Below are 12,931 nucleotides of genomic sequence, written 5' to 3' on the forward strand. Positions count from 1 at the left end.
CTTTAGGATTTTTGTAAATTATGTTTTTGTATGACCTGAGTTACATTTACTATTAATTATATTTCTATTGCTATTATATCTGTTTTTTTAAATTGAATTCTGATTATTTTTAGTTTTCTAAATTCCAGAATTTTCCTAAATTTATATTTTTCATATCCGTGTCCTTACTCTGTATAAGTGGCGACACTACCACAACCACGCTTAAGTTCCAGAGCTTATTGGCAGCTTGTCGACAAGCATCAGAAAGGACGACACACGCACGCATACACACATTCGCACACACTGACACAGTGGGTCTTTTGTGTTTGTGTGCTGACATCTGCTTACTGGACCGTTTTATTCTCTTGTAATTCAAGGCTGAGCTGTCACCATGGTAACAGTGAGAAAGGAATGTTTACAACATTTTCCTTAATATTCCAGTGAATAAAACATTCATGCATAAGCAGGGGTGGTATCACTTGAAAGTGTAGAATTTGGGGCAGATCTGTATCAAGGTGGCCATTAAAGGAATTTACCAGATATTTTCATTAATACCGCAGTGAATAATACGAGAATGTTAAAGACAATATGTATGGATTCACTGTGCATGAATGAGGTGGTATATCTATGAAAGTGTACAATTTGAATCTTTCACAATATTTTCTTTAATATGACAGTCAGTGACTAATGCCATAATCATGGTGACATCATTTAAGCATATGCCGAGGGGTAGAGTGGTATATCTATGAAAATGTGGACAATAATTGTGGTGCAAAATTGTGTGAAAGGGTAGGTACAATCTGTCTGAAATTGTGTGAAGACCTCGACAAAGGTGCGACAAAGGAACAAATGATTTTTTATGTTATCTTCCTTAATATGCTAGTGACTAATACTGCGAACATAATAACAACATGCATGCATAAGCACATGAGAATATCTAGGAAAATGTACAATTTGGAATTGGGTGCAGATCTGGATACAGGTCCGCATCAAAATAATTTTCCCAACATTTTCCTTAATATGCCAGTGACTAATGACTGATACAATACTTTTAATGACAAAATTGATGCATATGCAGGAGGTGTTTATCTATTAATGTGTACAGTTTAGGGTAGAGCTGGATAAAAGTGCGCATCACAGGAACTTTCCAGACATTTTCCTCAATATCCCTGTGATTAATGACACAATCTAAAGGACAACATTCAAACACAATCAGGTTAGGGGCATACTGTATTGACATATGAAAGTGTTTTGGACCAGATCAAAGGAATTTTCCCAACATTTTCCTTAACATGCCAGTGACTAATGCCGCAATCATAATGACAACATTTATGCGTATGCGCAAGGGTATTTTCATGAAAGTATACAATTTGGAATTGGGTGCAGATCTGGATAAAGTTGCATACCAGAAGAATTTTCCAGACACTTTCTTTAATATGCCAGTGACTATCGCCGCAATATTATTGACAACATTCATGCAAATGCTGAAGGTGTTTATCTAAGAAAGTGAACATGTTGGTACTGAGGAGGTGTGTGTTTTGGGGGGGGGCATGTTGACCATGTAAAGTCTGCCAAGTATGGGTTAGTAGTTCTTTCCACTATTCCATCTGCTAATGCCGTACCCCCGTAATTCCACCTACACATGTTCTCACTTGATGGTGGGTCAGGGGGGGTCTTTGCAGCCCACCCGTCACCCCATTAAACACTTGAGGGTGTCACCTCTACCTCAGTGTAGCCACGTTCAAATCACATTCAGATGCCAAATAGATATTAATAAAAGCCACAGTCAACTATTTTCTTCTTTTATGATCAGGGCCCAAATCATGTATAAAGTGTAAGTCTAAAGCAAAAGTGCATACTGTATTAAAAGCACAAGATTCAAGTACAAGTACAGGTTTAAAGCAAGCCCATCCCAAAGAAACACTCATTCAAACTCATAACTAAAGAACATTTTACTAACACAATAAGAGTAATCTTGTGGTCATAATACAATCCGAAATGGTATAATTTGGCATGACAATTAAAATAAGAATAATTTGTAAAAAACAGCATTAACTCAAGAATTTCTATCAAAGCAGTTCAGGGCCATTACCATTAATATGGCGTTTTGGCGCCGCCGTGTGGTCAATAAGGATCAGCGCATCACGGCACTGTTTCAAATCGAAACACGTCGTAAAAACAAATACAACAACCCCAGAAAGCTTGACGTAGCTTTCTTAATCCTTACGCAACTGTTAACTTTGACAAAGATTCTGTGAAGAACGACACTCTTGTATGCACTTGAACGTTGAGCTGTCAGGGACAATCTGAAATCATACACGTAAACACAAAAACACAGATGAACACTTTTACAAAGTTAAGAGGTTGATGGAATAACTGACACTTTTGAATGTACGTGAAGGTTTCACAATGCTTTATCAATTTGTTTTTTACATTTTTCTCTCCATCGACAACTGTTGCCTTCTGGGACAATCTGGGAATTTTTTTTTTTACCTTTATTTATTCTATGTTTTAATTCGTTTGTACCGCCTTTATTATGTAGTACTTACTCATATCGCCCATTTTTGGAGCTGCTGAGGGAATGATGAAATGAATAGCACTGTTGCACGTACTTGAATGTCTCACAATGTTTTGTTCCCCCCCCCCCCCCCCTTCCGTATAGTGACAACGCGGTACTGTCGAGAGATTAGTTACAATAGATGCTTGTTGCAAAGAACTCACTACACAGAGCACAACCTACACTACAGTACGACAACACAACGACAATGAAAACCGACAGGTGAGTAAAACACACAGACAACTATCATTATGGAGAAACAAACGAACAAACAAAAACAGCGAACATTATGATTTATTCATAATTATATTAGATTGGTCTAAAACCGCCACTGAGCAGCTGCTGAGATGGTGATAGGAAAAGGCCAACACTGTTGCGTGTATCTGAACGCCTCACCGCCCATCAGACGCGCCTCAGGCTGCTCAACAAGCAGCTGCCGTGATCTTCCTCCTCTTCGTCCTTCTGTACAGAACATGAGACGCACACTTCTTTTCTTTTTTTCTTCTTCTTCTCATTGCTGTCAACGCTTGGGCGTGTCCTCGGCAGTCACGAGACAGACTTCTTATCTTCATCTTATTTGTTTGTTTGGTTGTTTGGTGGTTTTCCTGCGGAGTCAGCACTTTGGAAAGAGGCAACTCGCTCACGCGCCATCACGGACGCGTCCGTCGCGTATCCTCGCGTGATTAACAGGCGCTGCCTCCCGGGCGGACCGCCGGCGCGTTCCCGGAGGCAGGCGGGGTTCGATAGGCAGTTTCGGAGGCATGTGGGGTGGGTGACAGGGCGGTGGCTACTTAGCTTCCTCGTGACAGAAGGAGCTAATTGTTTTCCCTAGCGAGATGGGGTCTCTTATGTTCGCCGCTTAAATTCAAAACAAATAAACAACAACAAAATAAAATCAACAACGATATCAACTTTATCCCTCGCCATGAAGAGTTACCTGGAGACCGTCGCCTTCTTGGGGCAGTTCGGACGCTTCCAGCAGGTCGTTTTTCTTTTGCTGTGCATCAGCATCGTGCCGAACGGCTTCGGTGCCTTCACGCTCGTCTTCCTGACCGACACGCCGACACACCACTGCCGGGTGCCGGACGTCAATCTAACCGAGGACTGGCGCGCTGTCGTCATCCCGGTGCGGGTGAGTTTAGGCGAGTAATGTGATGGGTACTACCGCTTCCGGGATGCTTCCATCCCTTTAAAAAAAAAAAAAAAGTTATTTAAACGCCAAAAACACAGCACCGATTGTCGCCGCATAGCGTGACATTTACAAAAATTCACCCAAAACAGCGTATTTTAATAGTATTTTAGCACTTCGCGTGGAAATGGCGTAAATGAGCTTTTTTTCTAACGAGGTTCGGCGGAAGGCTACGCGCGTTTGCTGCATCGATGGAACGAAAAAGCGGGCGAGCTGCCACAAATTCGTAGCCCCGGTTAGCGAGTTCATGTACTTGAAAGATGTTCGAATTTGTACTAAACTTTACAATTCGGATCATAATAGTCCTCGGCAGCGCCCTCTACTTGAAAGCGTGCACAAACAGATGCATTTAAAGAGACATATGGCATTCATTTCCCGTATTTTGCTATACAAGAGAACCTCACAAGACCCTCACAGCTGAAAGCCATTTGCATGTTGCATTCTGGTTCCCTAGCCCAGTCTAACGGGATCCAACACAAAGATATTAAAAATGTTCAGTATTCTTGCAAATGATCAATCTTCTTATTATTATTTTCCTTTCGGCTTGTCCCTTTCGGGGTCGCCACAGCGCGTCATCCTTTTCCATGTCAGCCTATCTCCTGCATCCAACCTGGTCACTCCGAGAGCGAACCTCAACATCTTCATTTCCGCCACCTCCAGCTCTGCTTCCTGTTGTCTCTTCAGTGCCACTGTCTCTAATCCGTACATCATGGCTGGCCTCACCGCTGTTTTATAAACTTTGCCCTTCATCCTAGCAGAGACTCTTCTGTCACATAACGCACCTGACACCTTCCTCCACCCACTCCAACCTGCTTGGACGCGTTTCTTCACTTCCTGACCACACTCACCATTGCTCTGGACTGTTGGCCCCAAGTATTTAAAGTCCTCCACCTTTGCTATCTCTTCTCCCTGTAGCCTCACTCTTCCCCCACCACTCCTCTCATTCATGCACATATATTATGTCTTAATTCGGCGAATCTTCATTCCTCTGCTTTCCAGTGCATGCCTCCATCTTTCTAACTGTTCCTCCACCTGCTCCCTGCTTTCACTGCAGATCACAATGTCATCTGCAAACATCATGGTCCACGGGGATTCCAGTCTAACCTCATCTGTCAGCCTATCCATCACCACTGCAAACAGGAAGGAGCACAGGGCTGATCCCTGATGCAGTCCCACCTCCACCTTAAATTTGTCTGTCACACTTACAGCACACCCCACCACTGTTCTGCTGCCCTCGTACATGCAAACGATCAATGTGTATTACATTAATATTACAAGTTGTTCCTATTATTTTGACTCTTATAAATATTCATAATGAATGCAGCCACATACAATCACAAAGGTAATAAACATACAGTATTGTTAAATGAAGCAAAAGGGAGCCATAGTATCTTTGTTAGGGGCAAATTTTGTTTATTTCAAGTGAAAAGTGTATTTTAAGCTGCATTCAATCAACAGTCGATATATTCCCACAGGATCCATGCATTTAAAAAACAAATGTTTCGAACGTACAGGTGATGAATGGCAAAGAGGTGCGTAGCAGCTGTAGCAGGTACCGGCTCGATGTAGTCCGGAACCTGTCAGACCAGGGCTACAGTCCAGGGCGGGATGTCAACCTCACCTTCCTGGAGGAAGAGACGTGCCAGGATGGCTGGATCTACAGCAAGGACGTCTACCAGTCCACCGTTGTCACTGAGGTGATTTGTGTGTCACTGCACTGCCATGCTCCAGCCTACAAACCAAAACAAAAACTCAAATGGTTTGAAATGTCAAAGCAAAATGGCAGCTTTTCTGTGTCTTTCCAGGCATGGATCGTTCAGACTTTTTAGTGGTCTACTTGTGTCTACCAAATTTCATGTGCCCAGGAATCTGAATGTTTTTGTAAATGTTACGCTTGTATGGGGAGTCATCAAAGAGCCCTGAATTGGCTGCTTCAGACCAAAATGGCAGACTTTCTGTCTTTTCTAGCGTGGCTTCTTGAGATTTTATTTTGTATTTTTTGGGTGTGTGAGTCTACTCATATTAGATATGTCCACCAAATGTCTTGTGCCTAAAGGAATCTGGCTTCAGGGGCTGGATTTTCAAAGAAAATGTTTTTGCACCTTGAAAGTCTGTCGTCGTAATTTGACATGCACGATGGGGTTGACAAGTCGGGTGGTCAATGGTGACATTCCCCCCACCCCCCAATAAAATCCAAGAAAAACAGTGCATTTGCACACCTTCATGTGGAAAGTGAGTGAGTCATCACGACCAAACGTACATCGTTGCATTTGGTCTCTGACGCTCACATAGGAAACTAACATAGCTACGACGCTAAGAAAGATGACAATCCAAATCCTGTATGTATTTCTCCATCTTTTAGTTTGACCTGGTGTGCAACAACCAATGGAAGAAACCATTGACTACCACCATTTTCTTTGTGGGCATCCTGGCCGGATCCTTCTTCGCGGGGCAACTTTCAGACAAGTACTGCAAGAAGATATGTTTTATGTGTATTTGCCACTGCACAAATGAGAGACAGTGTATGTCGCTAAACAGATTTGGAAGGAAGCCTATCCTTTTCATCACGCTGGCTCTGCAGACCGTCTTCAGCTTCATTCAGATTTTCTCTGTATCCTGGTCCATGTTCACCCTCCTCCTGGTCATCAACGGCCTGGGACAGATGTCCAACTACATGGCGGCCTTAGTGCTGGGTAACGTATTGGCAGTACAATAGAAATAAACACAACGACTAGAAATAATCCAGTCCAAAGAGTCCACGGCACACTCGCTCACATTTCATACAATGACTTTACTGTGGTCACTTCTTTTACCAGTTATTAATGATAACCGCCAAAATACACAACAGAAATAAACTGGACAGCCAGAAATAATCCACAGTCAAAAGTACACAGCGCATGCGCAACCTACTATTAAACAATTGGGATGACTCCTCTTGCCATTTTTTCATGAGAACTGCCACCTGGCATTATAGAAATCAAGGGAACAACTAGAAATAATCCATAGAGTCAAAAGAAAGTACACTATGTACTAGCGGTTGAATCAAGTAGTCAACATGTCGACTTTACTACTATGCACTGACAATGATAGTTTTAGGTCGATTAATCACCAGTCACGTGTTTTGCCATTAACGACACGGAGGCCTCACTAAAATCAACAAGCAGTGGCGCCTCAAGTGTATATAAATATGAACTATTTTATTCAAAATGAGACCGGTTCAACAGGCACATGCAAAGGATGCAAATCTATTCTCAAATATAAGTAAAGAACCAGTGCTGTAAACGGTCATCTCAAGAGGCATCCACTAACGCTGGCTGACGAACGGCGTAAATCTTCACGTCAGCCGTCAGCGAATTCACCAAACGCCCTCCTGTAACAGTCAAAAGGCAGACAATATATGTGCTTGAACGACCAAAACAAAGACAAGCGGTGGTAGAGCGATAATTTCTTTATTGTGAAAATAAATGCTTAAAGTTGCCAACAGCTAATGTTTTGCTCAAGACTTCATTCCGCAGACACACAACAAGCTCTTCATCCTCCTTCTAGTCGTCCCACCCATCCAATCACAAATCCCATTCAGACACCTTCATGGTCTCACAAGTCGGATCTAATAAAATTCTTGCAATAATCCATGAAACACAACTGCAGGTTTGCTATGATACGTCCTCCTGTATTTTCTTTATTATATACTACTATTATATACTGTAGCAACCCTGCAGTCGTGTTACGTGAATTAGTTTATTGTTTTATAATTTCCTACTGGCTGCGAGGCCATGAAGGTATCCGATTGTGATTGGATCAACGAGGCGGCGGGTAGGGCAAGTGCAACCGAAGACGGTGGGGAAAGTGAGGGAGCTGGCTTGCGCTTGCAACGAAAGTGCGCGCAGCGAGTTAAAGACTGAAAAATAAAAACATATTAATGATGTCATCGATTAATCGACGTCATCTCGACTGTCATCACCTTAGCGTCAACTGCAAAAAAAATGTAAAGTCATTTAACCCCTACGCTGTACGCGCCATTGTAAATTTGAAGCGATGACTCCTCTCGCCAGTTGTTCATGATAAACACCACCTTGCACTAACCAACACAACAGTTTCAAATGTCCTCATTTGTGTCCTCAGAGCACTTTTTTTTTTTTTTTTTTTTTTATGTGGTGGATATTTCTGTGAGCAGGCGCAGAGATCTTCACAGGCAATGTGCGGCTGCTATACTCATCGCTGGGAACCTGCTTTGGTTTCGCAGCTGGCTACATGATTCTGCCTGTGTGCGCTTACTTCCTGAGGGATTGGAAGTCTCTCATGCTGGCCTTGTCCCTGCCCTCCTTGGCCTTGTTCCCCTTCTGGTGGTCAGTTCTAGTAGAATGGTCCTTCTACCTGGTCAGGCCTGACTTTGGCTTTTGTGGCGTGCAGGTTCATCCCGGAGTCTCCTCGCTGGCTCCTGTGCCAGGGACGAGTGGAGGAGGCAGAGGCCATTGTGAGGAAGGCGGCCAGGATGAACAAAGTGCAAGCCCCACAAGTCATCTTTGAAGACTACATTGTGAGTGACAATGGATGAAAATATTTTTTTAATTTTCACATAATAATAATAATATTTTGCTGGGTTGCATTAAAAAAAAATCCATCCATCCATCCATCCATCAGCGATAATACGGTTTCCTACAGGTGAGCAAGCCCAAAGATTCACAGCTCAAAGAACCGCACAGCATTCTGGACCTGGTTGGCAACGTGGAAATCGGTTTCATGACAATAATTCTCTGCTATGTGGCGTGAGTACGTTGTCAAACACAGTTTTTAGTGTACAATGATATACTTGTACTGTCTAGTAAGATGTATAAATGATGACCATTCGCACTCACATTCAAACCTACGGGGAATTTAGAGTTGTCAATTAACCTACCATGCATGTTTTTGGGACATGGGAGGAAACCGGAGTGCCCAGAGAAAACCCACGCAGGCACGGCGAGAACACGCAAACTCCACACAGGCGGGGCCGGGGATTGAACCCCGCTCCTCAGAACTGTGAGGCTGACGCTCTAGCCAGTCGCCCACCATCGCAAAGATAAAGTACTGTAGCAGTCTGCATTCTGACTCAGTGCTCCTTCTTGTCTCAAATATCATAAACCTCACAATTACTGTACATTCAGGACTCAACACTGGACAAAAGTGTTTGGACATCGTCTGGGCATCATTGCTTTAATTGTCAGCGGCCAGCGAGCATGCTAATCTCATGTGGCAGGCTAAATCCTAAAAGTGCTCTTTGTTGTCACAAACCGATTCAGGACACAAAAGCAAAAATAACACTGGACAAAAGTTATTGGACACCAATCGGGCGTCTTTGCTGCTTTTGTTGTTAGTGGCTAGTTAGCGTGCTAAGCTAACATTGTATATTACGTCCTCACTTTTTTGTCACAGACAGATTCAGGATGCAAAGTCATTACTAACACGGGGAAAAAGTACACAGACTGGAGGGTTTATTGCTTAACTTGTAGGGGGCTAGCTAGCGAAGCTAACTATGACGTCACTCAATCAGTGCAAACAGCTGGCACTAAAAACATGAAGTAGCAAGCTACCAAAATAAAAAGTGACAACAGCATGGTTTAACAGACGCATATGGCTGATAACTAGTCAGTGAGTAACTAGATAGCTAAGTTAACGTAGCAGTGTAGGTTCTCACACAGGGCTCCTTGTTGTAACACATCAAATAGGTAACCTATCAACCTAACCTACTAAAATAAAAGCAACAACAGTGTGGCTTAAGCAAAGCATAAGGCACCTATCCGGTCGGCAGCTAGCAAGCTAAGCTAAAGTATCGGTCTATGTCATCACTGCGTGCTCCCATCTGCCAGGTTCACCATGTCCGCAGGCTACTACGGCATCTCCTTCAACATGACGCAGTTCCACGCCAACGCATACGTCAGCTGCTTCATCTCGGGGGCTGTGGAGCTGCCGGCGTACGTGTCCAGCTGGCTTGCTCTGCGCTATGTGTCGCGCCGAATGTCCATTATCGGCACCCTGGTACTGGCTGCGGCGCCGCTCTACTTCATACAGATGGTGCCCGAAGGTGGCTGGAATTTGTTGTGTTTACCCCCTTAGTCTAACACCTAAACCCTAACCGCAACTCCTAACTCTTAATCCGAACCTCTTAATATCTAACCCTAACTCCCTAATTTATATCACCTAACTCCCTAAAAAAGACCCATAACCCCTTATTACCATAACCTTTAAACCCTAACCTAACCCTTAAACCCCAACGCAAGAGTTGAACACCCAGACATAGTGTAACAGCGCCCGTGTTTGGCCACAGTTTACGAAAACCCATCCAGGACGTCTGAATACCACTGACTGTCTTTCCCGGTCCGACAGGTTACTCTGGCCTATCGCTCACTCTGGAGATGGTGGGAAAATACGCCATCACCACCGGCTTCGGCCTGATGTTCCCTTACACCACCGAACTGTACCCGACGGCGCTACGAAACACGGCGGCCGGGATCTGCAACACAGTGGCGCGGATGGGAAGCTGCATTACGCCATACCTGCTGGAACTCAGTGAGTTCTTTGTTTGTTTGTTTTTTGGTACCTGTAGGGTAAAAACAATAAAACATTCAGTTTTCAGTTTTATAAATGACAAAGGCATAACTCAAAGTTTGGGAAAATTCAGCCCCCAAAGTCTGTTTCACTTAGCAACATGAAATTTGGTAGTCTTATCTATCATGAGTAGACCACAAAAAGTCTTGCCCAAAAAGACACAGGATGTCGGCCGTTTTTGTTTAATGCTCTCATTTCCAGGCGTCTTTCAAAGACAAATTGTTCTATTGCTTTTGAATGTTTTAAGAAAATGATGCCTTGAAAGCCCGTTTTCCTTAGCAACATGAAATTTGCGAGGCATTGACTATCAAGATTACACCCACAAAAAAGTCTCAAAAAGCCATGCCCGACACGACAGGAAGTCATACCTTTTGTTTTGAAGCTGGCATTTTAATCATTTTTGCTATTTCCAGTGGTCCTACAGATTTTGTCTGATTGATACCAAATTTGAACCTTATGTAATATAAATATGGATAAAGCTAATTTGTGAAGAATTCTAGTTTATATGAATGCGTGTGGGCTGAGCATGACTGCAAATATTGTTGATTTGCTATTAAACCACTTCTTGAAAAGAAATTCCGTCCCCAAAGCCAGTATCACTGAGCCACATGAAATTCGGGAGTCGTGTCTGTCATAAGTAGAGCCACAAAAAAGCCTCAAAAGACATGCGCAAAAAGGCACAGGAAGTCAGACATTTTGGGTTGATGCCACCACTTTCTGGTCATTTTGGCCATTTAGAGGAGTAATTCAAAGATGAAATACGGTACTAATACTACAAACGACTACACATACACTTGCATGTTGTTTACGGATGTCATCTGATGTTGAAACAGGGTCCTACTCGCCATTCCTGCCTTACATCATACTGGGCAGTCTGGCCGTTTTGGCGGCCTTCGCAACCGTCCTCCTGCCAGAGAGTTTCGGGCGACCGCTCCCTGAATCCATCCATCAAATGCGCAAGAGAGAGCGGTACGTTAAGTGATCACCACGCACAGCAAACAAGTACTGTAAATGTAATATCTGTAATCTAGATGCGCATGTGAAACAGACCAGGCCAATTTTAAGATTTTTAAAAGGCCACTTTGATTTAATTTAATTCAATAAATATGGCCTTTTACTTGACATTTTGCGATGTTGTTTTTTATATAGTCCCATCTTTGTTATGTTAAACACTGATTACATTACAGTGAATGCTCGAGATGATCGTCAAAGTTTGACACCATGGTCTGCCCACATTAGACATCGTAGGCAAAGCAATTTAGCATCGCCTGTCAGTCTCCTGTTATACTTGCTTCTGAATGGGGCTCAATTTGGCCAAATTCCCTAGTCGGAGTGTGTCAAAGTACGAGCTGTGTAATTCACCGAAAAATGGCTGCTTAATAGCAAAATAGTCCATTTTCTGTTAAATTTCAGGCATGGGTCCTTGAGACTTTTTCATGCGTCTTGTTACAATAGACAATTAATTCCGTGTCAATCTGAGAAACTGGTGTGTGGGGCTGATTTGTTTATTTGTTTTATTTATTTATTTTTTACTTAGACACTATTTGGTATGTTTCGTGTTGTGTTGTGTGAGTTTTAGAAAATCCAATGTATTTCAGGATCCTGCAAAAGATGTAAAAACAATTTTAATTTTCCTTCACTTTCCCAGCGTCAAGTGTCCGTGCATCCCGAAGGCAGAAACCCCCGTTGCTGTGGTTCTTTTGGAAAATCCCAAATCTTAGTAAACTGCAGTGTGTGGATTAAAAATGCAGTTGTTTACAGGGCTATATGATACATATATATAAATATATATATATAGAGTTGCATGTTATTTTCCCTTTTCTGGGGATTTTATTTGGAAATAGGTCATATCAGGTTGCTTTTTCAAGTGTAATTTCTACTTTACAATGTCATTGAATATAAATGTGAATACTGTTTACAAATGCGGATACTTTATGTGAGGACTGGTCTCACTTTACTATGCGCACATGTATGTATGTTCGTGGCATAATATTTTTGTGACTATGTTATCGTCATTCCGTATGTACGGTAATGGTGAGTGTACGTTGTGTGATGTGTACATGCTTCTGGGCATGTGTCGCTTTGTATGTGTTTTTTTCCCAATGCAAACCATTTAAAAAAAATCGAAACCAAAATGGAGTGGTTTCAGGTGCGGAGAGCCTTAAAAGCTAAATACAATCATCTTATTATATAAACTGTGCAATCAAGCAATACACACTCAGTGTACACAAGTATTGTATGTGATTCTGTTGCTTTTAAAGTGACAATAAAAAGAAACGTTCTGTTTACCTTAAAATGTGCTGGTGTTTTTTTTCCCTTTGTGCTTTTTTTTTTGTTCTTTTAAACATTTCTAGCTGTTATACAAGGGAGTGTGAAATGCTGTGAATGGGTCAGAGTCAGAGTGGGGAGATTGTGAAGGGAATGACAGCGATGGTAACAGTATGGAGGTTAGGTGTGAGAGTGAAGGAATGGGAAGGAAGAGGACCAATATGAGGTAGTTGGCACTAAAAAACAAAAGATTAGGACAAGCAAAATAAGTTTTGGAGAGGGAATTGAAAGTTATACTTTGGTTCGGTGATGATAAAAGGACTTTTTTCTATGAACGTAGTCAAACTTACCCC

The 12,931-nt window shown here is 42.5% G+C and overlaps 1 protein-coding gene and 1 long non-coding RNA gene across 6 annotated transcripts; one reads left to right on the forward strand and one right to left on the reverse strand.

Annotated features, from left to right (window-relative positions):
- Positions 1–317: 317 nt before the first annotated feature.
- Positions 318–3,714, reverse strand: LOC133415604 (uncharacterized). Its single transcript, XR_009770155.1, has 3 exons — positions 3,474–3,714; positions 2,933–3,394; positions 318–2,285 (listed from the first exon to the last, which is right to left on the reverse strand). It is a non-coding gene; the product is annotated as an uncharacterized LOC133415604 (long non-coding RNA).
- Positions 2,644–12,593, forward strand: LOC133415603 (solute carrier family 22 member 4-like). Of its 5 annotated transcripts, none has more exons than XM_061701755.1 (11): positions 2,644–2,758; positions 4,780–5,422; positions 6,088–6,191; positions 6,264–6,418; positions 7,900–8,071; positions 8,136–8,262; positions 8,388–8,491; positions 9,572–9,786; positions 10,089–10,271; positions 11,144–11,279; positions 11,959–12,593. In XM_061701755.1, the coding sequence occupies exons 2-11, from the start codon at positions 5,243–5,245 to the stop codon at positions 12,029–12,031; spliced, it is 1,449 nt and encodes a 482-aa protein (XP_061557739.1). In that variant the 5' UTR covers positions 2,644–2,758; positions 4,780–5,242; the 3' UTR covers positions 12,032–12,593. The 5 variants fall into 5 exon arrangements, with proteins under 5 accessions (XP_061557739.1, XP_061557740.1, XP_061557736.1 ...); XM_061701756.1 differs by having other exon boundaries at positions 5,240–5,422; XM_061701752.1 differs by lacking the exon at positions 2,644–2,758 and adding an exon at positions 2,966–3,668 and having other exon boundaries at positions 5,240–5,422.
- The last annotated feature ends 338 nt before the right edge of the window (positions 12,594–12,931 follow it).

This window comes from Phycodurus eques, chromosome 17 (genome assembly GCF_024500275.1).
Source record: "Phycodurus eques isolate BA_2022a chromosome 17, UOR_Pequ_1.1, whole genome shotgun sequence".
Lineage (NCBI taxonomy): Eukaryota > Metazoa > Chordata > Actinopteri > Syngnathiformes > Syngnathidae > Phycodurus > Phycodurus eques.